Here is a 21104-nt window from a genome sequence, read left to right on the forward strand (position 1 = left end):
GGAGGTGAACCTACTCACAGGGAGGGGCGGGGGCTGAGGGCAGGTGGTGCAAGTCCTGGGCCCAGGGGCGCAGGGGGTGAGGGAGGCGGCCGCACGCGATTGGAGGAGACCCGGCCGAGGGAGGGGAGCCCACAGATGCCCCCTCCCCTCGCGTTCCCAGGCTGCCCCGAGACCCCTGCGCCCGTGCCGCGCAGGGGAAGAGGCGCGCCGCCCGGGCTGGTGGCTGCGTCGCGGCCACGTCTCTCTTTGTTTCCGTGTGTGTCCTCCCGTGGGGAGTGGGGGGAGGCGGCCAAAGATGAGCTCGAGGCTGCTGAGCACGCAGAGATTTTTATTTTTCTGGGACTGTGCTGGGGGAAGCGGGAGAGGGGAGAGGCTCTTTCGCGCCTCGGCCTCTGGGGGACGCGGCCACCTCCGCCCGGCTCCGAGGCGCTGACTCGCCGCCCGCTGCCTTCCTTCCTGGGCCGCCTCTGCTGCTCTGGCAGCCCCGCTCCACGGAGGCATCCGGAACCCGGAAAGCAGCGAGCCCGAGCCCCGGCCGCCCTCCTCCCTTCCTTTCTCTCCCCACACCCCACTCCCTTCCTTTCCTTTTTTTTTTTTTTCTTTCCTTCCAAACCGTTTTATGTTTTTCCACCAGAAACCGCAGAGTCCAACACCCTCGGGCCGAATCCCCCCCCAGGAGCACCCCTGCGTCTTGGGGCACCGAGAGAGCCACGAGGCCAGGCTGGCCGGCTCCTCACCTTGGGAGACGGGGCCGACTTCTCCCGAGGCCGGGGCGGGACGCCTTGGCCCGAGTGCCTGAAGGCCTGCGCTGCCCCGCGATCGTGCCCCGCTCGCTGGGGACCTGGGTGGGGGCGACAACGCGGATCGCTCCGGGGTTATTTATTTTCCCTTCCACTCCATCCCTTCCTCCCCCAAACCTCGCCTGCAAGCTGCCTCCAGCCCGCGGGGGTCGACAGCGGCCCTGGAGCCCCCCAGCCCCAATCCACAGCGCTCGGCTTTCCCATTCATTATTGATCATATTTTATAAATCCAACGCCACACAATTTTTTCCACATTACCGGGAGCCGTGGGGAGGCGGCGCGGCCATTGGCGCAGGGGACGTCACGTGGGCCGGGGTCACGTGGGCCGGAGAGGAAAAAGGGGGTCCTTTTTGGTGTAAATCTGGACTCTAATTCTGTAATATATCAAGGAATCTCGTAAAACCGACACTAAAACGTCCCTGCCTACAAATCATCCGGCCAAATTATGAGTTCATTGTATTATGCGAATGCTTTATTTTCTAAATATCCGGCCGCAAGTTCGGTTTTCGCCACCAGCGGAGCCTTCCCCGAACAAACTTCTTGCGCGTTCGCCTCCAACCCCGCGCGCCCCGGCTACGGCGCGGGCGCCTCCTTCGCCGCCGCGGTGCCCGGCCTGTACCCCGGCGGCGGGGGCGCGGCGGGCGCGGGCGGCGTCTACGCGGCCGGCTACGGGCTCGAGCCGGGTTCCTTCAACATGCATTGCGCGCCCTTTGAGCAGAGCCTCTCCGGGGTGTGTCCCGGCGACTCCGCCAAGGAGCAGAGGGACTCGGACCTGGCGGCCGAGAGTAACTTCCGGATCTACCCCTGGATGCGGAGCTCAGGTAACGCCGCGCACCGAGCCGCCCCAGCCGCAGCGCCGCTCCGGGCCGCGTCCCCGCGAGGGCGCCGCTAGCTCGGCCGGGCGCCCCCTGGCGCGTCCAGAGCGCCCTGGGCCCCGGAGGTCGGTGCTGGGGACGCGGCACCCCCAATCGGCCGCGACCCGGCCCGGCCCGGCCCCCACCCCCCAGTTTTGCTCGGTGCTCTCAGGCTGGCTCTGCTTCCCCGGGCGGATCTGTCTTCGCCGACGCCGCCGCGGCGCTCAGAGCCCCCAGCCCGCCCCCCAGCCTTCCTCCTGGTCTTTTAGCTTTAAATATTTATCAGCAGCGCCGGCACGGGCTGGAGACGAGGCCGTTTGTCTTGCAGAGGAAGGCTGGGGTTTGCAGAGAATAGCCATTAGGGTCTCCCCCCTCGCTCCCCCTTTCCCTCGCCTGGGAGCTCAGCCCTGGGTGTGTCCCCCAGCCCCAGCTCAGACACGATATGGGGGAGGGGGTCCCAGTGCTAAGCTAAGCAGTTCTTCCCTCCCCTCCCCCCCAGCCCCCCCTGCTCCCCTGTCGTCCCCACCAGGACAATTAGAGGTGGGCTCCAGAGGCCTGGCGGGAGGAGGGGAAGAGTAGACAGGGACCCAGCCGGGGACCCAGAGCCAGAGTGTCAGGTGGAGGGGGGGAGGCTGACGCCAAGAGAAATGAGGCTCCTGACCCCCCAGTGAACTTGGGGGGGCAGGAGAACTAGGGAGAAGGGCGTGGGGGGCCTCTGAGGAGCACCCTGGCTTCCTCTGCACCCCTCCTAAGAATCCTAGGCAGCCCTGGAGAGCTGGCCAACAAGTTGGGAGGTGTCCCTCCAGCGGGGTGCATCTCCTCTTGGGGAGGGACTGGGAGTCGAAGGGGCCAAAGCAAGCCTAGAGAGTGCAGCCCATCCAGCAGCTGCTGCAGGAACCCCAAGAGGCCAGGACTCTGATGGGGTCTCCCTGCAAGGCCGCTGTGCACCCTGGCTTATGCTGCCCTAAGGCGGATGGGCCTGGCGGCCTCTCCGCCATGGGAAGGTCCAAGGTGTGAGGACAGACAGTGCTCACAGCAGCGGCACTGGTGGTCCTGCTCCCCACTACCTGCCTCATAATTCAACTGCCTTTCCAGTTGATTTATCAAAGCCCCGATTTTTCTGCTCGTAAACATTTCAGCTGGACTTTTATCTGATTCGGAATTAGGGTCCCCGGCCCCTCCTTTCTGCCGCTCCCTCCCAGGAGGGCTGGCACCAGCACCTCAGTGCCTCCCCCAGGTCTCCTCCTTGGGGTTCTGGGCCGAAGCTTGGAAGTTTCCATCTGTCATTGGGCTCCATGCAGATCCTTGTGTTGCGCTTCTGCCGTAACCAGGCTGCCGTTTCTTCTCTGCCCCTTTGCTGCCCTGGAGGCCCAAGTTGCCCGGTAGCCAGGTGGGCAAGGCAGGCCAGCCTGGCCCTGGCTGAACCTGAGCCGTGCACTGGGGAAGAATCACCAGCGTGGCAGGCGGCTGCTCTCAGACCAACCCCTCCGTACTCCCAGGCAATCAGCAGATTTTCACCTTCTGGTTTCATAACAGGGTGGGGCGTGCCGGACCTGTGAGGTCTCTTTGTTTCTCTGTCTTCTTGGGAAATGGTCAAACCAGGCCTGAGCCCCAGACCAGCTGGCAAGGTCTCCATAGCTGCCCACCCCCAAAGACAATCAGCGGCCAGAAGGGAGGCTTGGAGTCCCTGGTCCCAGAGAGGAAATGGGGATCCCCTTCCCTGTAGCCCCCATACATGCCTTAGGAGCAGAGCCTTCAGGAGCCGGCAGGCTAGATCTCCCCAGCTTCAGAAGTCCCGGCAGGATAAGATTTCTTGCAAGGGCATGGGAATATTTGCCTTGAGCAACCTGCAGACAGTTCTGCAGGTGGAGAGCAAGGGCAGCATGGCTGTATGGGCTGGAAAGTGAGAATTTGGTTTAGTTGGAAAATGAGCTGTTTTTTTTTTTTTTTCCCTCCTTTGGACCTCCCATGCAAGGTCTAAGAAGGAGGTGGATGCCATCTTGGCGCCTTCAACATTTTTGATTTTAAAAGATGGATTGATTCTCCCCCACCCCGTATTTTGTGTGCAGGAACCGACCGCAAGCGAGGCCGCCAGACCTACACGCGCTACCAGACGCTGGAGCTGGAGAAGGAATTTCACTACAACCGCTACCTGACCCGGCGGAGGCGCATCGAGATCGCGCACGCGCTCTGCCTGACCGAGAGACAGATCAAGATCTGGTTCCAGAACCGGCGCATGAAGTGGAAAAAGGAAAACAAGGCCTCTGGTCCAGGGATCCCCGACCAGGCCAAGGCAGAGGCAGAGGAGGAGGAGGAGGAGTAAGGAGCGGAGGAAGAGAGAAGAGAGAGGGAGCCGCCCAGTTCTGGGAGCTGAGCCCGGAAACTCATGTCAAATCGAAAAAAAAAAAACAAAAAAAAAACACTATTTAAATAAGAGCAGTTTTTGAAAAAATCAAGGAGAGAGGTGAAATTTTGGTTTTTCAACACTGTAAAAAAAAAAAATACTACCTAGAGGAAAGTCTGTCGGGTTTGTTTTTGTACAATATGGAAAGAGCGTTATCTACCTGTTCTGTAGCTTTCTAACTCACCCCGCTTTTCTATGTTGCTATTGTAAGGTCTTTGTAAAGTCTCGCTGTTTTGTAAGCCTCCTTTGATACCGTCTCTGTGGACCGTGGGTCTGGACTCACCGGGGAGCTCCCACAAGCCCTCCCGAGCCTCCACCTTCCCAGCAGCAGCACCCAGAGGGTCTGGGGAACTCCACCGCCCACCGACTGGCCTACTAGCTCCTGTGCCGTGCGCCTGACCGCTGCCCCCTGTGCCCAGCGCCCACCACCCTTCCTTTTTAAATTCTGTGTGTATCGGGATGATGCAAAAATAAAACATGATTAAAAATAGGCGGATCTGTATTTTCTGTGTCTCCTTTTGACTGGGAGGGGGTCAGGGTTAGTGATGGGTGGGCTTTCTGGGGCCCCTCCGCTGGTGTCTCGTCTCTGCACTGGGTCTCCTCTTTTTTCTAGTGCCCCCTGCTCTGGGGACTGCCAAGTCGTGACCTCTGCTATGACACACACACCCACACACATACGGATTCCCTTATACCCCTCCACAGACATTTCCCAGTGCACACAAGTGCACTGACAGGCAGCCTTCTCGCCCAGATAAATATGCCCTGACACAGTCACAGATAAACACATTCATGCATTCACCAAGAAACACACAGGCATTCACACGAACTCAGAAGTCAACGCACACTCACGGTCACTCACAGACATGGGCAGATCCGAGCGCACATCCACACACTGGCTTATAATCCGAGCTTCACCTGTGCGGCAGAATACATACACTCCCCAGCCCGTGTGCTGAGCCACACACCCACAGAACAGAACAAAATAAAAAAAAAGCTCTTCGCTCCAGAAACACCTCCCTTCAGGCATTCAGAGCGAGCTGCAGGGCCCGGCCACCCAGCCAGCAACACAGAGGTGAAATCCGCAACGCTAGGCCTGATAAGAAAGAAGAGCGGATGGGAAGGGAAAGCGAACCCCAGTTCCATGCCTGATCCCTGGGCCTCCTTTGGGCAGAGGCTGGGCGGCAGTGGAGGCTTCCTAGGTGGCCTAAGGCGGCATCCAGCGCGGGGCACCCACAGCTTTCTGCTCCTTCGGCAAACGTTTTCGGCAAGATCTATTCATTTATTCTATCTTCACTGATGTTACTTCCGTGTGTTTTAATTTCTGTCATGCTAAACTGACCCGGGAGATGCACCTAAATCTTAAAAATAGGGAATAAAAAGGAGTGCTGGGAGCGAGGGTGGTGCGAGTTTACCGGGCTGGTGTGGCCGTCCCCTCCTGCGCTGTGAGCCTGGCCATGCCGCCCACCGCCGGGGCTTCCTGGGAGCTTTCTGCCTGCTCTTGGGCTTGCCTGCCGACAACCTGGAACCTTCTCAGGAGCACAGAGAGAGAGAGAGAAAAAAAAATTTCAGGGAAGGTTATTTCGTTTTTCTTTGCATTTGGGCGCAGGTAGCTTAACTAAAAATACGGGAATGTTTTAGAGAAACTGGGGAAAATGGAAGGAATTAATATTTTGCACCTCATAACCTTTGACTGCAGTAGAAAACCCTGAAAGACAGGTGCTTACACAACCAGACCTGCACTCTTGAGTTTTAGCATTCATTGGATTACCCCGGCTTGTTTAAATTTAAAGAACAGGTACTTCCGACAGAGCGTGGGAGGCGGATTGGTTTTCGGAAAATCTGTCTCATTTGAATGTGTAAGTGAAAGGGCCCTAAACTTGCAGTTTCCCCGTTAATGACCACAGAACCCCCTTGGTGAGCGTGCTGGAGCTGTCACAGGAAACTTGGAGCAGCCCGCATTTGGGCGGGAGAGGCCGACATGCGGCTTTACCCTCCCCTTGTTTCTGGGGTGCAGGGCTGGAGGATCTGGCTTTAGATTGTCTGCTTTGGCCCTTATCCAGGGCACCTCCCCTCCTGGGGGAAAAAACTAGGCCCTAGGGACCTAATCTAGCCCCCCATACCCGCAATGCTGTAAGCCTCACAGGTGGGGGGTCCCCTATTTTTAGGGCTAAGGATGGGGGCACCGGATTAGAGGGGAAGAGGGACCGTGTAGCTTTCATTTTGCTCAGAGGAGGATACAGGAAGCTGACTGCTGCTCCCGCCTCACCTCCAAATCTGTCCCATGCAGAAGATTTGAGGTGAATTTTTACTAGAAAAGAGGCGCAGAGCTCCTGAGGAAAACGGGGAGATTTCTAAGAGAAGCCCCTCCCTGGCTGGACCCTTGGGGCTTCTCCACCCTGCATCTCTGCACCCCGAATTTCACCCCTTCTCAGATTGGGGCTTCCCCAAAAAAGAGAAGGAGAAGAAAAGAAGATGGCGACTGAGAAAAGGGTAGCTGCTGGAGCAGCCAGGAAGAAATGCAATAAATTCCTTGTTGTTTTATGAAAATTTACAACTTTGTGATAGAAGTTTATGAGTGGTTGAATCCAGCGATTGGCCGGCGCCGGTCATGTGGCCGGGCGATCGTGAACATGAACTTTTTATCATTTCCCTGGTGGTTATAATGCAGCATTCTTTTGGACACCACACCTAGGTCGGAGCACTGTCGTCCTTCAGGGCTCCAGCCTCTTGATATTTTTATACTTCAATATCAGCTCAATAGAGCAAAGGAGAGAGAGGGAGAGGGGGAGAAGAGAGAAGAGAGAGGGAGAGGGAAGGAGGGGTGGGGATTATACAAAAGAGAGAACCAAAAATAATTTTGATTCCTAAGTTAATTTGCTTGCTGATCTGGGATTTTAGTCGTCATGAAGGGTAAATGGACAATCTGCCCAGGACCGCTGCCTGAGACCATTTTTCAAAGCCAGAACTTACTCTATTTTCTATGCAAATGTCAGAAAAGCGAAACACCCTCTCTCCCCAAGTCAGAGAAGGGAAGTGACGGCTCTCAGGTTGGGACAATATTATCTGGAAGCCGAAAGAAGAAACCGAACGCTCTTCCCCCACCCTCCCTCCCCACCCTTTTCGATCTGAGGAAGAAAAGCCCCAAGGTCTGCAAAGGTAAGGGAGATTCTTCGATTCTCTTCTCATCCCTTTGCATTGCTTTTGTAGGGGGTGGGGCTTGGGCTTTTCTCCCTCCTCCCCCGACTCCCAGACTGGGGGCTGAACCCCACCTTTGGGCGCTGCTGGGAGAGGCTTCCCAAGAAATTCGGCGCTGGAGAGAGGGGTGGCTGCTTCCTGGAGGGGGCGTCCAGGCGAGGACGATGGAGGAGGGACAGAAGGGGCCACGGAGGCCATCTCTGAGCGCCTTTTGCAAGGCATCGGGAGGGGAGCTCCGAGCCAGGGCTGCCGGCGGGAGGAAGCCCCTGGCTCCGGCCTCGGTGGGTTCGCGCCCCTCCCACTCCCCGTCCCTCCCTGGCCCTGGCCTCCTCCGATCGTCCCCCTGTGCAGAATTCTCTTGCCCAGTGTGGGTATTGGCGGCTTTCCGGCTGCACTGGCACGAGAGGTGGTGGCGCTCGGGGCGTCCTGGTCTCTGTAGGGCCTGGAATCTCCGGAGAGGCCGGCGAGGCCGAGGAGGCGGCTAGAGAGATACAGAAAGAACAGTTCACAGAGAAAGGTTCACATTCTCCCATCGGAGACATTTCGGAAATGAAAGCGCTGTGGGTGGAGGCGCCCGGCGACCCCGGGAGACTCCCCGGGAAAGCCTGGCCGGCTGAGAATCCGTGCCCAGGTCCCTGGCCACTCCCGCAGGAGGGAGCCTGGCTCTGCGCTCAGCCGCGAGCGGTGTGGTTTGGACGCGGTAGGTCCCAGCGCGGTGGTGTCGGTGGTGCAGGATTGATTCTGTGACTTGTGTTGTATTGGTATGGGGCATGTGGGCTTCCGTGGAGGAGAAAAGGGCCGTGTGTGTTTGACACGGAAAATCCAAACTTTCCTTCATCCAAGTGTGGTGATTGTGAAGGGCTGTGTAGCAGCATATTGATGTTTTAGGCTTGCACGAGAACCCAGGAAAGAATACAATATGAAAATCAAAAGGAAGCACAGTTAGGGAACCAGCGGTGTCTGGACTGCAAAGCCGCTGGGCACGGAGCTCAGACCGCTTAGTCTTGGCCCCTCAGGCGCCCGATTTCACCCCCCCAGCCGGGCCTTGGGGTGGGAGGGGAAGTGCTGGGCGGGAGACTCAGATTCCTGAAGTAGCTGGTGGGGTGAGGCCGGCTGGCTGAGCTGAGGCAAGGACTAAGGCGTGGGGCGAGGTGGTTTTGGGGGAGATAATCTAGGGCGAGGAGAAGCAGAGATGTGGTTTAGACTTAGTTTGGTTTACACCAATAGGTTGTTGATGTTTCTTTCTTAAGACCAGACACGGGGCGGTGAGCCTCAGGCCTCTGATTGCCCCGGAATGCCGGGTCTGTGTGTGGTGCACGCGCGTGTGGGTGTGTGCGCGCAGGAGTGTTGGCCGTCTCAGTCCTGAGTTGGGAGGAGAGGGAGATGGCAGCCACTTGTGGCACAGGAGGGGCGTCCCTGGGGGCCCAGGTAGATGCCCTAGGTACAGGCCTGGCCTGGGCTCCCAGAAACCCACCTCAGTTCCACAGCAAGCGAAGTTATTCGCCAGCACCCACGGCACGGGGGCCTATTCTCCAAGGGAAATTCCCCAAACCCACTCAGACTAATGGTCTTTTTCTCCTGCAGTCTTGCCTGGTTATAAATGGCCCCTTAGACAGTTTGCTCTGACCCAAATTATGCGGTTTGCTGCCATCTACCGACCGTTCGGAGACAGACGCGCGACTTGGGTGCCGCAAGCCGGGCAACACAGCCCAGCCGCGCCCGACGCCTGCAGCCCCGGCCGGCGGCGCGGGTAGAAGGAGTTGGGGGATTTCGGGGCCACCCCACGCCCTCCGGTCCATGTGGCTTCTCGGGCGGATTAGGGAACAAAACAAATCTCTCCCCTCAGGGTCCGCAACTCCTTTCCCCTCTCCTCTCAAATCCACCCCAGCCCCAAACCCGGTGGCTGGCAGAGGAAGCGATTTCTTTTAGGACTAATACTGCAACCCGCGGACAGGGGTCACCGAGCCACAGGACTGGGGGATCAGAGCCGCGACGCCCCCCCAACACACACCCAAGGCTCGGGCGCGGCCGGGCCGCTGGAGCCCGGGCTGCTCAAGGTTTATTTGGTTTCTGCGCAGCCAAGGGAGGGGCCGCGCGGTTCCACTCGGTTGTGAAAAGACAAACCGAGTCTGTGTTCTTGCAGTTGGCCGGCGGCGGGTCTCGCCAGCTCCCTAGCTGGTGGGTCCGAGGTGGAGGCTTTGAACCGAGTTTTTCTGGAAACTGTCGGTGTCTGCAGTGAGTGCCGATCCCCTCCCCCACCCCGCCCCCGATCGTTTCGAGCGAAATCCACGCGAGTGTGCATTGGGGGAAAGCGGGGGTGGGCGTGGGGATAAATCACGATGGGAGCAAGACACTGTGACTTCCGTTCCCGCCGGCCCCGCACACCCGCTTCGCGCGACATCGTCCCCAGAGGGGGTGGCAAGGCGGCGCGCGCCCCTGCGCCGCGTTGGCGCGTTGGCCCCGTCTCGCGGGTTACTGATTAGCTCGGGCTTTCAAGCCGTAGGAGGAAGCTCCTTTCAAGGTGCGGTGGCGGGGGCTGCAGGAAATTGCCTGTGGTGCCAGGTCAGCAGAGGTGTTACTGAGGTCTGGCCGCGGCGAGTCTGGGGGCCGCTGCGGTGCTGGGGGCGACGCCCGCTTGCTGCGTTCCCCCCACCCCCGTGCCTCTGGAGTCCCGGCCTCTGGGCGGCTCTTTGAGCTTTTCCGCAGCCTGAGTGACTTTCTGGCGGCTGGATGGCCTGGCCAGCTCTGCGGGAGGTCCCCAGGGAGCCGGCCAGGAAGGCCTTGGGCCCCTCGGAGATTTTTTTCCTTTTGGCAATGGAAGGACAGGTAGGGAGGAGAAGTCCGAGTGCTGGAGAGGGCTGAAGCACTTCAGGGGTCTCAGCGTACCCGTGGACCTGGGAGAGGGGAACAGGGGAGCTGCTGAGAGCCACCACTCACCCCCTCTAGAAGATCAGAGGGGATGTCTCTCATTTGCATAATGGAAATGAGGTCTTTGTACCTCTATTTGGACCGACCGATTTTAGGGCAGAGTGGCCAATATAAAGAGCCACTCTCAGTCTAGGAGAGCCACCACATTGCACCTCTAGGACCCTTTATGTCCCCTAGCCCAATCAGAGTCCAGGGGGAGGCCCGGGTTGAGGTGTTTTTCTCTGCTCCACCCTAAGCCACTTTGGGGGTGGAGTGCAGAAAGGAGCCCCTCAAGCCCAAGAGCTGGGGCAGGGCGGCTCTGTAGCTTAGGGAAATGGGAAGCCTGGCTAATGTCTCAGTCTCACTCCAGGCAAGCAAAAGGCTGGTGCCCAGGCTGAGCACAGCTAAGGAAGCACTGCCCTGCGAGCTGGAATGTGTGCTCAGCCACAGTGCCCAGCACAGAAAGTCACAATTATGAGCCCAGGCGGTGAGGTATCCGAGCAATCCCCCGCTGTGCACTCAAGCTCCTTTTTACCCACCTCTGGGTACACACGCTTCCTGGCGGAGGACGGACAGACACCCCCGCCCAGCAGGCTGCCAGGCCTGCTGTGTATTTACATATTCCCCCCTGGAGACAGACAGAAAGACTGTCATGCTGGGTGGAACCACAGACAGGTTCTTCTGGAGATCTGGCTCCAAAACCCAGGCGGTCTCTGGCCGAGGCCTGCCTGCCTGCTCTTTTTCCCAAACAAACGGATCAGAGGAATAAACGCTCATAAATACCTCTGGGCTTAGATAAGAGCGATGAGGCGCTAGTTCCTTTCATGCCCGGCTCCAGGCGCCTGGGCCCTGCCTGCCGTGGCTCCATCTCCCAACAGGCAACCTGCAGAGGTGAGGTTAATTTAGGGGCTGTGGCTCTAAGGATAAGGCCATTATTTCCTGCTTCTGTGGTGGGCTGAGAGCTCCCTCCCTCCCCGGCCGCCTCTTACCTCCCCATACTCTCTAGGGAGACCACACCGTCCAGACCAGGGACGGGGACTCTGTGACCAGGGCGAGGCCTGAGGCCCAGGGCCCAGCTTCAAGCTGCAGGGCAGGGAGGTTCAGGCAAGCACCTTTCCCTTCCCTTCTCAAACAGCTCCTGCCCCTCTGCATGGGCCCAGCCACAGCAGGGTGGAGCGATTGTGCTCCTGCTCTGTCACTGGGTGGTCTGACTTTCTTTTCTTAAATCCTTCAAAGCCCCCGTAGAGGGTAGGAACTACCTGGAGGGGCGCTCAGGGATGGCCACTGTGCATGATGGGCAGCCTAAGAGTTGCCCGAAGTGGCCAGAGGACCACTCTGCAGCCAGGTCAGTTCCCACCCTCAGCCCTGTGCACCGTCCCTAGAGTCTTGTGCCACCGTCCGTAGGCAGAGCTGACCCCTGAAAAGGCGTCCGGAATAAGGCACAGCTCCTGGCCTGACCTCAGACTATTTCCCACCCGGGCCCCTTCCTGTCCCCAGGTGGGGAAGTGTCACCCTTCACTGCCTGGCCTGTGTGTGCCTCCTGGAGTACTGGGCACACAGTGTGGCCTTGGCTTCCAGCCTGGGCTCCCGGCTCGCTCATTTTCTTTTGGAGAGAGAGCACAGACGTACACGCTCATGTCCAAGCTTGCTCAGCAGCAAATTGAAAGCTGATGATTCAAACGTGAGGCATGGGAGGAAACTAGAGATGCCGAGGGACAGATGGACTCGTTGCGTCTGGACAGGGCTATTGCAAGGTGGCTGCTGAGTCCCCAGGAGGACTCACACACACCCCCTCCTTATAAAACGAAACCCAGACCAAGTGTTGGGAAAGAATTTGAAGCAGAACAGCCAACTCCCAGAGAGACCTGGAAGGGAGGGGAGGGCTCTTCTCCCCCCAGCGTTCTCTGCCTCCAGGAGAAGCAGGATTCAAAGATCCCTGTGTTCAGACTTTGTGCAATCAATAGCCTTGATTTCTGAAAATCTACAGCCCAGAATATTCTTATGTCATTTGGGGTGGCAGCTGGGGGTGGAAGGTTGTAGGCAAGATGAGGATCAGACAAATAAAGCCACCTGCGCTTGAGGGGTCCTCCTGACTCCTCCGCACCATATGCCCCGGTGAGGGGGGCGTTGGTTCCTTTCCCCAGGGTGCCTTCCCCCGCCAGGGGTGAGCGGAGCAGGAGCAGGAGCAGCTCAAGCTGCAACCAGGCGAGATGTCTTGGGCAGCAGCCGTAGAGGGCTTCGAGAACCTACTAGCCGGGTTGCAGAGCCAGGGGAGCTGGGCTCAGACCCCTTAGCCATTCCCTCCTCTTCTGGGTCTTCCAGGCCAAGAGCTCTGGCTGACCCCTGAGCCCCCTCAGACCTAAGGGTTGTGGAGAAGCAGGAATAATAATAGACCCAGGCTTGGAGGAGAAAGAACAGAGCTGACGAACAGGACAAAAAAAGATTTTCAAAACCTGGGAGAGAAGGTGTTTTCTTCTTCCTCGCCTCCTTTTTAAATCGCTGCAAATTAGCAGAGAACTCTGATTCCCTTCCACCCACAGAAAACCCCAGAAACAAGCCTCCTTTAGTTCTCTCTCAAGCGATCCGAGATTCGAGATTCGGGGACATTTACCCGGCCCTCCCTTGAGGGACCAGCTTGAAGCAACGTAGGGGTTAACTTTTCTCAAAACACAATTAACTTTTTCCTATTCTGCGTGGGTTGGGGGGAGGGATATATTTATTTAATCGCTGGGGAATGGGGTGGTCTCAGCCCAAGCGCTGCCTCCTCCCTCCGAGGCTCAGACGCCTTTTTCGCAGATCCTACGTAGGTGGAACAGGACGCGTTGTGTTGCTGGGGGAGAGAGAGAGAGAGACAAGGGGAGAAGGAGGGGAAAAAAAAGGTTGATAGGTTTGTGCGCGGGTCCCTCGTGCGGGCCGCGCTCCTCCTGGGTGCTATTTGACAATTCCTGCCTCTGCCATTGGTCAGTGTTGGATCAGATGGTTGTATTTCCTTCTGGCCCTCACTGGCACCTCGCCATCCCCCCTCAGCTAAAACCCAATCTCGGATATACTACTAATAGGCGCGGCGCTCGGACTATAAAACACAACAAATCATAAACCCGGCGGAGCAGCAGCGGCCGCGCGCGCCTCCCCTCCCAATGAGTTCCTATTTCGTGAACTCCACCTTCCCCGTCACTCTGGCCAGCGGGCAGGAGTCCTTCCTGGGCCAGCTGCCGCTCTACTCGTCCGGCTATGCGGACCCGCTGAGGCACTACTCCGCGCCCTACGGGCCCGGGCCCGGCCAAGACAAGGGCTTCGCCCCTTCCTCCTACTACCCGCCGGCCGGCGGTGGCTACGGCCGGGCTGCGCCCTGCGATTACGGCCCGGCGCCGGCCTTCTACCGCGAGAAGGAGTCGGCCTGCGCGCTCTCGGGCGCCGACGAGCCGCCCCCGTTCCACCCGGAGCCGCGGAAGCCGGACTGCGCGCAGGACAAGAGCGTGTTCGGCGACGCGGAGGAGCAGAAGTGCTCCACGCCGGTGTACCCGTGGATGCAGCGGATGAATTCGTGCAACAGTGAGTGCCGCTCTGCGCCGTCCCTGCGCCTCCGCGGCCCCCCACCCCGGGACAGGGCAGTAGGAGCGCCCCCTCCTCCCCCGCGCGGGGTGCTGGGTGGACGTCTCAGTTAGAAGGTCGAGGAAGACGGGGCGCCCTCGCAGGGTCTCCCGCGCCATCCTCTGGGCCGCAGGAGTTGCAAAGTTTGCAAAGTCCCAGCTGTGCCGGGAGCTAGGGGGAGCGAGTGGGCTCCCCAGGAGCGCCAGGCTCCAGCCAGGATTCCTGCCAGAAAGGGGCAGGGGCGCAGTGGCTGGTCCTGCTTTCCCTTGCGCCCCCGTCCCCTTCCCCCTAGCCCCGGCAGGTCCCCCACCCAAGGCCGCTCCATTAAAAGCGGAGTGCGTCATGAAGGGGTGGAGGCGGCGTGACGCCGGCGAGGGAGAGGAGTCCGGCCCAGGCCCGCGTTCCCCCGGGGTGGGGGCTGGGAGACAGGCACCAGGAAAGGGGTGGGAGGCAAGAGGAAGGAGGGAGACTAGGAGGGCAAAGGAGCGGGAGAGAGGGGGAAACAGGCGCCTGGGTCTCAGGTCGGATTATTTGTCGGCTTTAAATCCCAATTGATGTCCATTAGCGGGACACGAAAGTGAGGAGCTGTTAATGCGGACTAGAGATCGATCCGCGTCATTACGGATTAAGGGCCCGAATCTATCATTGAGTGGGTGGGGGTGGGGGGAGAGCTAGATGGATGGCGAGGAAGCGAAAGAAAAGACGAGGCTAGGAAGAGACACACCTGGCCAGCCCCTCCCCCTGGGCGCAGGTGGGAGTTATGAGCGCTCCTCCCCACCCCCACCGAAAGTCTACACCCCGAACACAGGCCCAGGAATCCGGGAGGGAATCCGGAGGGGGCGCTGGAGGGGCGGGAAGGGGGCAGAGTGGGGCGCCTGAGGGCACCCCGGGCAGGCTGGAGTGCACTTCGGGGGCCCAGTGGGGGAGGGGGCTCTGGGCCGGGTGACCCCAGGCCTCAGCGCCTCCGCTCTGCTCTGCGTAACAGGTTCCTCCTTCGGGCCCAGCGGCCGGCGAGGCCGCCAGACCTACACGCGCTACCAGACGCTGGAGCTGGAGAAGGAATTTCACTACAACCGCTACCTGACCCGGCGGAGGCGCATCGAGATCGCGCACGCCCTGTGCCTGACCGAGCGCCAGATCAAGATCTGGTTCCAGAACCGGCGCATGAAGTGGAAAAAGGAAAGCAAACTGCTCAGCGCCTCGCAGCTCAGTGCCGAGGAGGAGGAAGAAAAACCGGCCGAGTGAAGGTGCTGGAAAGGGAGGGGGGACGCGGAGGGAGAGGCCTGCGCGGACCCCAGGGCGACGGAGAGGCCGGGAAGGCTCTGCGGGCGGGCGGGGGAGCCTAGGGACCCGCTCTCGGTGGCGACAGGCGACAGGCGGGGCCCCGCGCCCTCCCGGACCCCCGCCCGCAGAGCTCCCGCCGCCGCAGGGGGCTCAGGTCGCGCCGCCCGAGCCCACCCCGCACCCCAGCGCCGCCTCCCTCCCCGAGCAACCCGCCTGGGCCTGGTCAGGCTCCTGGGTGAGAACTGAGGATCGGACTCACTTGATGTTTGCTGGAAGCAGAGCGAAAACGCTCTTGTACGTGTCGCGTCTCATTTCGTCCATGTCCCCCGTGCACGGTTCAATGGTAGATTCGCTGCCCCTCAGCAGGGGCCCCGAAGACTCCCTGACCCCAGACTTGTCGTCTCACCCACCCCCGCCCCAAAGCCACTGGAAGGAAGGAGCACATACTACCTAGAAGTAAGAAGAGGCGCCTCAGAAGAAAACAAAGTTCTATTTTATTAATTTTCTATGTGTTGTGTTTGTAGTCTTGTCTTAGCTCTGGACGTGAAATACTTCGGTAATAATATTAATATTATTAATAATGATGATGATGATAATAATAATAAAGACCTGAAAACTCGCTGCTCGGTCATCTCCGATCCTCCTGTACCATCCCTTCCCTCCCCGTCCACCCCCAAACCTCTCTCGCTCAAGGGGCTCTGGTCGCCTCAGGGCCTCCGTCACCCGCTGGCCACCACTCGGAAGTTACAGTTGAGATAAAGGCTGGGGCGATCGGTGGCACCTAGGCCCACCCCCCTGTATTGTGTCTTTCAGATGTTAAGGCTCCAAACCGCCTCTCCCAGTGCAGACTTAGGGACCCAAGCGGTAGCCTTTCCCTCTTACGCTGTAGCCTGTCTTCATTTCTGCCACCGCCGCCTCAGTGGAGGTGCCACTAGGCCCCCTAGCCCACAGCAACTGCGGAGACTGAGCTGGCACTTGGGCGCCTTAGCAGCGCTTTCCTGTCTGCAGCTGGCCAAGGCCCCTGGCCTTTGGACCGTCCACAGACATGGCCCAGCCTCCACCAACCGTGGCCCTGGGCTCCACAGACAAAAATGGGGCCACTTTCAGTCATGTGGCTGAAGATTCTAGCTACCCCTTTCCTCTTTAAATTGGAGCTCAGTGACAAGCAGGAGAATGTGCAGCCGTGGGCAGGCAGGAGGCAGAGGGCCCTGACTTGGCCCCCGCTCTTTTAAACCCTGAGGGCAGGAGCGAGTGAAGGGGTGAAGGGGCATTTGGTCTTCGCCTCTTCACCCAAAATGGCCCATTCTCTCGGGGCCCTGCCCTCCCCGAGGCAGCAAGCTGTAGACACTGTTTTTCTTCCTCCTCCTGCTTTCCCTTTTTTATTTTTAAAGAAAATAGCTGCCTGGCAGAAGGGGCCCAGCTGCAGCGGTCTCTGGCTGCCCAGCGCGCTCAGCAAGGTGCCGTGGGTGCTTGGAGCCCCTTTCCCAGGGAAGGTGGCAGGCTGGCGGGCAAATTCTCCAACTGCACTGCCGCTGGCGAAAGATCCTGGCCTAGGGCCTCTGAATGCAGTAGCCTGCAAAGGGGTCTCGTTTAAGCCCCAAACTCTCAGACACATGTTATTACCCAAGCCCAAAGCCACGGCTTTCTGAGGCGGTGGCTGCTGGTATCTTTCGGCAGCTAGGCCGCTTAGGCCCGGCCAGGTTCATCATCTAGCGACCCTGTCCTGCTTTGCCATTTCCAGGCCTGGGCTAGAGACCAGGAGGAGGTCAGGAAGAGGATTCTAAACTTCCAGGGGGCCCATTAGGGTTGAAAGCTTTTGCTGCAGGGTCTTGCGGCTCAGCCTGGGAGCTGTGGACCAGCTACCGCAGCCCCGCACCAGGAAGCAAGCCGCGGCCGCTGCAAGGTTGAGCTGGGGCAGAGAGGGGGTCGTAATAATTTTTTTCTGCACACAATTCCCAAGCCTTTCCCTTATTCCTGCCCTCAACTCTGGAGACTCACAAAACCTTAAAAAGGGACAAGCAACGCAATCTTTGATCATCTTACCCAGAGTTAAAATCATAACGGTGGTAATGGCAGAGAAGGCGTAAATAGACTAACCGTGCCCTGAGAAAGTGGGTAAAAGGCTCGGATCTGTCCTCTGAAAAAAGGCTCAACCCTGCGGGTGGTTCACGGCCAGGTTTCTCCCTCGGCTGGCTGGCGGATGCGGGGAGCCGAGAGCGAGGCACCACCGCCGCCATGGCGGGCTGCGGCCCGCGCTCCCGCCGATCGCCGGGAGGTGGCGCGCTCTGCTCAGAGGCCAACGCCAACCTTCTCCCGATTTCTCCCCCTTCTCCTTTTCCCCCCTCTCTCCAAGGCTCGCATTGAATCGGCCCTAACGATTCTCGGATCGTCATTATTTGTAACCATAGAGCATGAATTACCTCTTGAGGTCATCAGCGAGAATTTACGACTGGTCAACAAAAGCACGTGATTCCCTAACGCCCCCCATCCCCCTTCCAACCTGCCCCCCCCATATTTGGCCGCATACATAGCAAAACGAAGTACAGTGCATCGCTATAATTCATTAATACATCATAAATCGTGAAGCACAGGGTTATAACGACCACGATCCACAAATCAAGCCCTCCAAAATCACCCAAATGAGCTCGTACTTTGTAAACTCCTTCTCGGGGCGTTATCCAAATGGCCCGGACTATCAGTTGCTAAATTATGGCAGTGGCAGCTCTCTGAGCGGCTCTTACAGGGATCCCGCGGCCATGCACACCGGCTCCTACGGCTACAATTACAATGGGATGGACCTCAGCGTCAACCGCTCCTCCTCGGCCTCCTCCGGCCACTTTGGGGCGGTGGGCGAGAGCTCGCGCGCCTTCCCCGCGCCCGCCCAGGAGCCCCGCTTCAGGCAGGCGGCGTCGAGCTGCTCCCTGTCCTCGCCCGAGTCCCTGCCCTGCACCAACGGCGACAGCCACGGCACCAAGCCCTCCGCCTCGTCCCCCTCCGACCAGGCGACCCCGGCCAGCTCCGGCGCCAATTTCACCGAGATAGACGAGGCCAGCGCGTCCTCGGAGCCCGAGGAAGCCTCCAGCCAGCTCGGCAGCCCCAGCTTGGCGCGGGCGCAGCCGGAGCCCATGGCCACCTCCACGGCCGCGCCCGAGGGCCAGGCTCCGCAGATATTCCCGTGGATGCGGAAGCTTCACATCAGCCATGGTAATTCTCAGCCTCTTTTTTGTCTCCTCGGCTTCCCTTCTGTGTGTCTGGGGGTGGGGGGTGGCCAGGAGAGCTTGGCTTTGCCCAAATACAAATGTATTTTTTTCCAAGGGGGAGAAGTCCCTAAGAGGGTCCCCCGGGCTCCGTGGACAGAGCTCAGCAGGGTCTTCGGCGAGAGGGTGGATTTTTAATAATTTGTTCTTAGGCTCGGCTTAGGGTTTAGACGCCCAGCCAGGAGCCAGCTTTAGAATGAAGGATGGGATGTCTGTCATGTAGGGCAGGGTACCCCGAAATCTCGAGACTGCTGCTAGTCAAGGAGGGCAGACAGTCAAAGGAGCTTCCCAGGACGAAAGTGGGGCCGCTCTGCTCCCTCCCAGGGCAAGCGGCTGCCTGCGCCCCGGAAGGGTGAGGCACTGGGAGGGCGCGAGAGACAAAGCCAAAGCCGGGTGCCTTCGCTGCCAGCAAAAGTGGGAGCTGTGGGATGAGGGGGTGCAGAAGTGGAGCTTGGGCGCGGGCATCTGGAGTAGGGAAGACGGGAGCTGCGGGGAGCTGGGTGCTGGGGATGCCTGGGTCCTGCTCCCCGCCCCCTCCCTCCCACCCGGGGCCCCCTCCGGTAGCCGGAATAGGAAGAACTAACGTGGCCTCGCCGCTCTATTCTGTCTGCACCAGATATGACCGGGCCGGATGGGAAGAGGGCCCGGACCGCGTACACGCGCTACCAGACGCTGGAGCTGGAGAAGGAATTCCACTTCAACCGCTACCTGACCCGGCGGAGGCGCATCGAGATCGCGCACGCCCTGTGCCTGTCGGAGCGCCAGATCAAGATCTGGTTCCAGAACCGGCGCATGAAGTGGAAGAAAGACAACAAACTGAAAAGTATGAGCCTGGCCACCGCGGGCAGCGCCTTCCAGCCCTGAGCCCTGAGCCCGCCCGCCCACAGGAGCCCTGGGCGGCCCAAGAGCCCGCGCCACCCCATCCCCGGCCCCTCCGACCCTCTGCGCTGCCGCCGCCCGCTGGGGACCGGTTCCCACGAGCCTGCCTCGCCCGGCCTTGTGTTCTGAGTTTTCCTTTGGTCTTAGGTCTTCCTGTGGCTCCCTCTCTCTTGGACTGGTTGTTACTATTGTTAATAATAATAATGATAATAATAATAATACTTATTATTTTCCCTCCAGACCCCCACGCCCCTCTGCTCGCCCCAAATCCGCCAGTGTTTCTGAATGTTCGTGTCTGTGGTTGCACTCTTTTCCCCCAGGAAGAAGAAGAGAAGAAGAAAAAAAAAAGAAATTCGCATGTTTAATGTGAACTTTCCCCTCCCCATCTGTGTCCTAACTTATTTATACAAGGGTGATGGCTGCATTTTGAGTTTCAGCTGGAGACTTCTCTAAGGGCAGCAGTTGAGTGGGGTAGCTTCGCAGCGCCGGCCCAGCCGAGCTGGCCTCTGAGATGGAGTCCATGACTGTGTCTTTTCCCACCAGCTCCTGCTCGCCTCCTCATCGCCAGGCCCAAGTCTCCCAGGGCCTTGGTCCTGGGGTGGGAAGGGGCCAAGGAGGACCCACAGGGGTGATGTGGACGAGAGGGGAGGAAAATAGTGAGATTTCAGTCCCTGCTGCCTGATAGGCCCCACAAGGCCTGGTCTGGGGTAGACAGAAACAGAAGAAATAATCCTCTGTGTAAAATGTCTCCCGTGTATTTCTCTGTGGACCCACGGGTCTGGCTGGAAGGCCCAACGCTTGTAAATATGGGGGTAGCCTAGGTCAGACCCAGCTCTTTCTGCCTAAGTCATTTCGAGACCATTTATAGTGAGCAGCGAGTGGATGCCGTGCCGTGTGTTAAATCTGTCTTTGCCAGGCCTGTCTCAGTGATTCGCTTTTGGTATTTGTTTGTAGCTTTCCTTAAAGTCAAATAAATGTTTCCCCGACTCCCTGGCCCTTCCACTTGTCTTTTCTGCGGGGTCTGCCTCTCCCATCGCGGGGCACACCCTGGCTCATTCTGCAGAAATCTAGGGTGTAGGCCGGACAGTAGGATGGGCAACGGTACCCCTCTCAGTCACACAGAGTCCTGGCTTGGTTGGTCAGTGGTGCTTGGGCCAGGACACAGGGCCTCAGGCCTGGCGGGGCCCAGAGGTTCAAGAACCTCACTTGGGACCAGGCTGGGCCCTAGCTTGGCCTCCACCACCTGGTCACCGAGAAGCCCTCTGGAAAACTCTCCAGGAAAAGGAATTTGGGCCTAAGTCCTGCGCAGGAGGCTCCTGGCCTTCTGGAAGTGGTAGAGGCCTGCCTGGCTACCCAGTTCCCTGCTCCAAACCCCAGTTCAACCCTGTCACCCACTAAGCCCCCTGCCCAAAAAAAAGGGAGGAAAAAAATCAGATCCATTTCAAAGGTTTCCTCTCAACCTCGGCCTTCTCTATAGTTTCCTAGGGCTCCTTCTCCCCAGGGGGCTAACTGGCCTTCCCTCCTGCTTAGGAGCTGGGTTCCCTCCTGAAAGAGCTCTCGGTCCCCCTCCAGCCGACCCCTGAGCACAAGAGTCAAGCTGGACACTTACCCGAGTCAATCCCTTCCAGCTGGGCCCAACTTCTCACGGGCCTGGGGGAGGGGGCTGGAGAGGAGGCAGCCGAGGGTCCTGGAGGCTCTACTGGGCCCTACTTCCCCTTCACCCCCTGACTCTGTCCCCCTTTGCCGATAGCAAACTATCCCAAAAGTCGCTATGACATTTAGATGTCAAATGGATAGGGGTTTTATCTCGAAGTTAGATCGTAAAAATCGCCGAGAAGTCAGACAGATACCCCTCACTGGCTCCAGAAAGTCACGTGAGGTCCATAAAGTTAGTTTTATGGTTTTGGGGAGTTGACACCGTGCGGTATATTTC

The 21104-nt window shown here is 58.9% G+C and overlaps 4 protein-coding genes across 7 annotated transcripts; 3 read left to right on the forward strand and 1 right to left on the reverse strand.

Moving 5' to 3' along the window:
• Positions 1-182: 182 nt before the first annotated feature.
• Hoxb7 (homeobox B7) lies at positions 183-4548 on the forward strand. The gene is made up of 2 exons (XM_005394241.2): positions 183-1621; positions 3724-4548. Exons 1-2 carry the CDS (start codon positions 1246-1248, stop codon positions 3975-3977), a joined length of 630 nt encoding a protein of 209 aa, XP_005394298.1. The 5' UTR covers positions 183-1245; the 3' UTR covers positions 3978-4548.
• LOC102006303 (basic salivary proline-rich protein 4-like) lies at positions 3289-20969 on the reverse strand. Of its 2 annotated transcripts, none has more exons than XR_001235989.1 (4): positions 20781-20969; positions 7328-7734; positions 5471-5584; positions 3289-3550 (listed from the first exon to the last, which is right to left on the reverse strand). XR_001235989.1 is itself a non-coding variant. In XM_005394240.2 (4 exons), the coding sequence occupies exons 1-4, from the start codon at positions 11026-11028 to the stop codon at positions 3425-3427; spliced, it is 732 nt and encodes a 243-aa protein (XP_005394297.1). In that variant the 5' UTR covers positions 11029-11050; the 3' UTR covers positions 3289-3424. The 2 variants fall into 2 exon arrangements, 1 of the variants encoding a protein (XP_005394297.1); XM_005394240.2 differs by lacking the exon at positions 20781-20969 and adding an exon at positions 10944-11050.
• Hoxb6 (homeobox B6) lies at positions 7128-15656 on the forward strand. 2 transcript variants are annotated; one of them, XM_005394238.2, is made up of 3 exons: positions 7128-7214; positions 13220-13712; positions 14737-15656. In XM_005394238.2, the coding sequence occupies exons 2-3, from the start codon at positions 13298-13300 to the stop codon at positions 14994-14996; spliced, it is 675 nt and encodes a 224-aa protein (XP_005394295.1). In that variant the 5' UTR covers positions 7128-7214; positions 13220-13297; the 3' UTR covers positions 14997-15656. The 2 variants fall into 2 exon arrangements, 1 of the variants encoding a protein (XP_005394295.1); XR_262598.2 differs by lacking the exon at positions 7128-7214 and having other exon boundaries at positions 12886-13712; positions 14737-15061; positions 15166-15656.
• Positions 7136-20168, forward strand: Hoxb5 (homeobox B5). 2 transcript variants are annotated; one of them, XM_013519412.1, is made up of 3 exons: positions 7136-7214; positions 17389-18239; positions 18909-20168. In XM_013519412.1, exons 2-3 carry the CDS (start codon positions 17675-17677, stop codon positions 19154-19156), a joined length of 813 nt encoding a protein of 270 aa, XP_013374866.1. In that variant the 5' UTR covers positions 7136-7214; positions 17389-17674; the 3' UTR covers positions 19157-20168. The 2 variants fall into 2 exon arrangements, with proteins under 2 accessions (XP_013374866.1, XP_005394296.1); XM_005394239.2 differs by lacking the exon at positions 7136-7214 and adding an exon at positions 7729-9488.
• Positions 20970-21104: the final 135 nt, after the last annotated feature.

The sequence above is a fragment of the Chinchilla lanigera genome, unplaced genomic scaffold, assembly GCF_000276665.1.
Source record: "Chinchilla lanigera isolate Chin_1 unplaced genomic scaffold, ChiLan1.0 scaffold00050, whole genome shotgun sequence".
Taxonomy (NCBI): Eukaryota; Metazoa; Chordata; class Mammalia; order Rodentia; family Chinchillidae; genus Chinchilla; species Chinchilla lanigera.

What these genes read in the sequence shown, in the direction of transcription:
- Hoxb5 (XM_013519412.1), top strand. Translation starts at nt 17,675, where the DNA reads ATGAGCTCGTACTTTGTAAACTCCTTCTCGGGGCGTTATCCAAATGGC. An exon ending in GAAGCTTCACATCAGCCATG is followed by an intron (nt 18,240 to 18,908) that starts GTAATTCTCAGC and finishes TGTCTGCACCAG; the next exon opens with ATATGACCGGGCCGGATGGG.
- LOC102006303 (XM_005394240.2), bottom strand. Translation starts at nt 11,028, where the DNA reads ATGGAGCCACGGCAGGCAGGGCCCAGGCGCCTGGAGCCGGGCATGAAA. An exon ending in GCTCTTATCTAAGCCCAGAG is followed by an intron (nt 7,735 to 10,943) that starts GTATTTATGAGC and finishes GTATCTCTCTAG; the next exon opens with CCGCCTCCTCGGCCTCGCCG. An exon ending in GGGACGGCCACACCAGCCCG is followed by an intron (nt 3,551 to 5,470) that starts GTAAACTCGCAC and finishes CTCACTTTCCAG; the next exon opens with CCCATACAGCCATGCTGCCC.
- Hoxb7 (XM_005394241.2), top strand. Translation starts at nt 1,246, where the DNA reads ATGAGTTCATTGTATTATGCGAATGCTTTATTTTCTAAATATCCGGCC. An exon ending in CCCCTGGATGCGGAGCTCAG is followed by an intron (nt 1,622 to 3,723) that starts GTAACGCCGCGC and finishes TTTTGTGTGCAG; the next exon opens with GAACCGACCGCAAGCGAGGC.
- Hoxb6 (XM_005394238.2), top strand. Translation starts at nt 13,298, where the DNA reads ATGAGTTCCTATTTCGTGAACTCCACCTTCCCCGTCACTCTGGCCAGC. An exon ending in GCGGATGAATTCGTGCAACA is followed by an intron (nt 13,713 to 14,736) that starts GTGAGTGCCGCT and finishes TCTGCGTAACAG; the next exon opens with GTTCCTCCTTCGGGCCCAGC.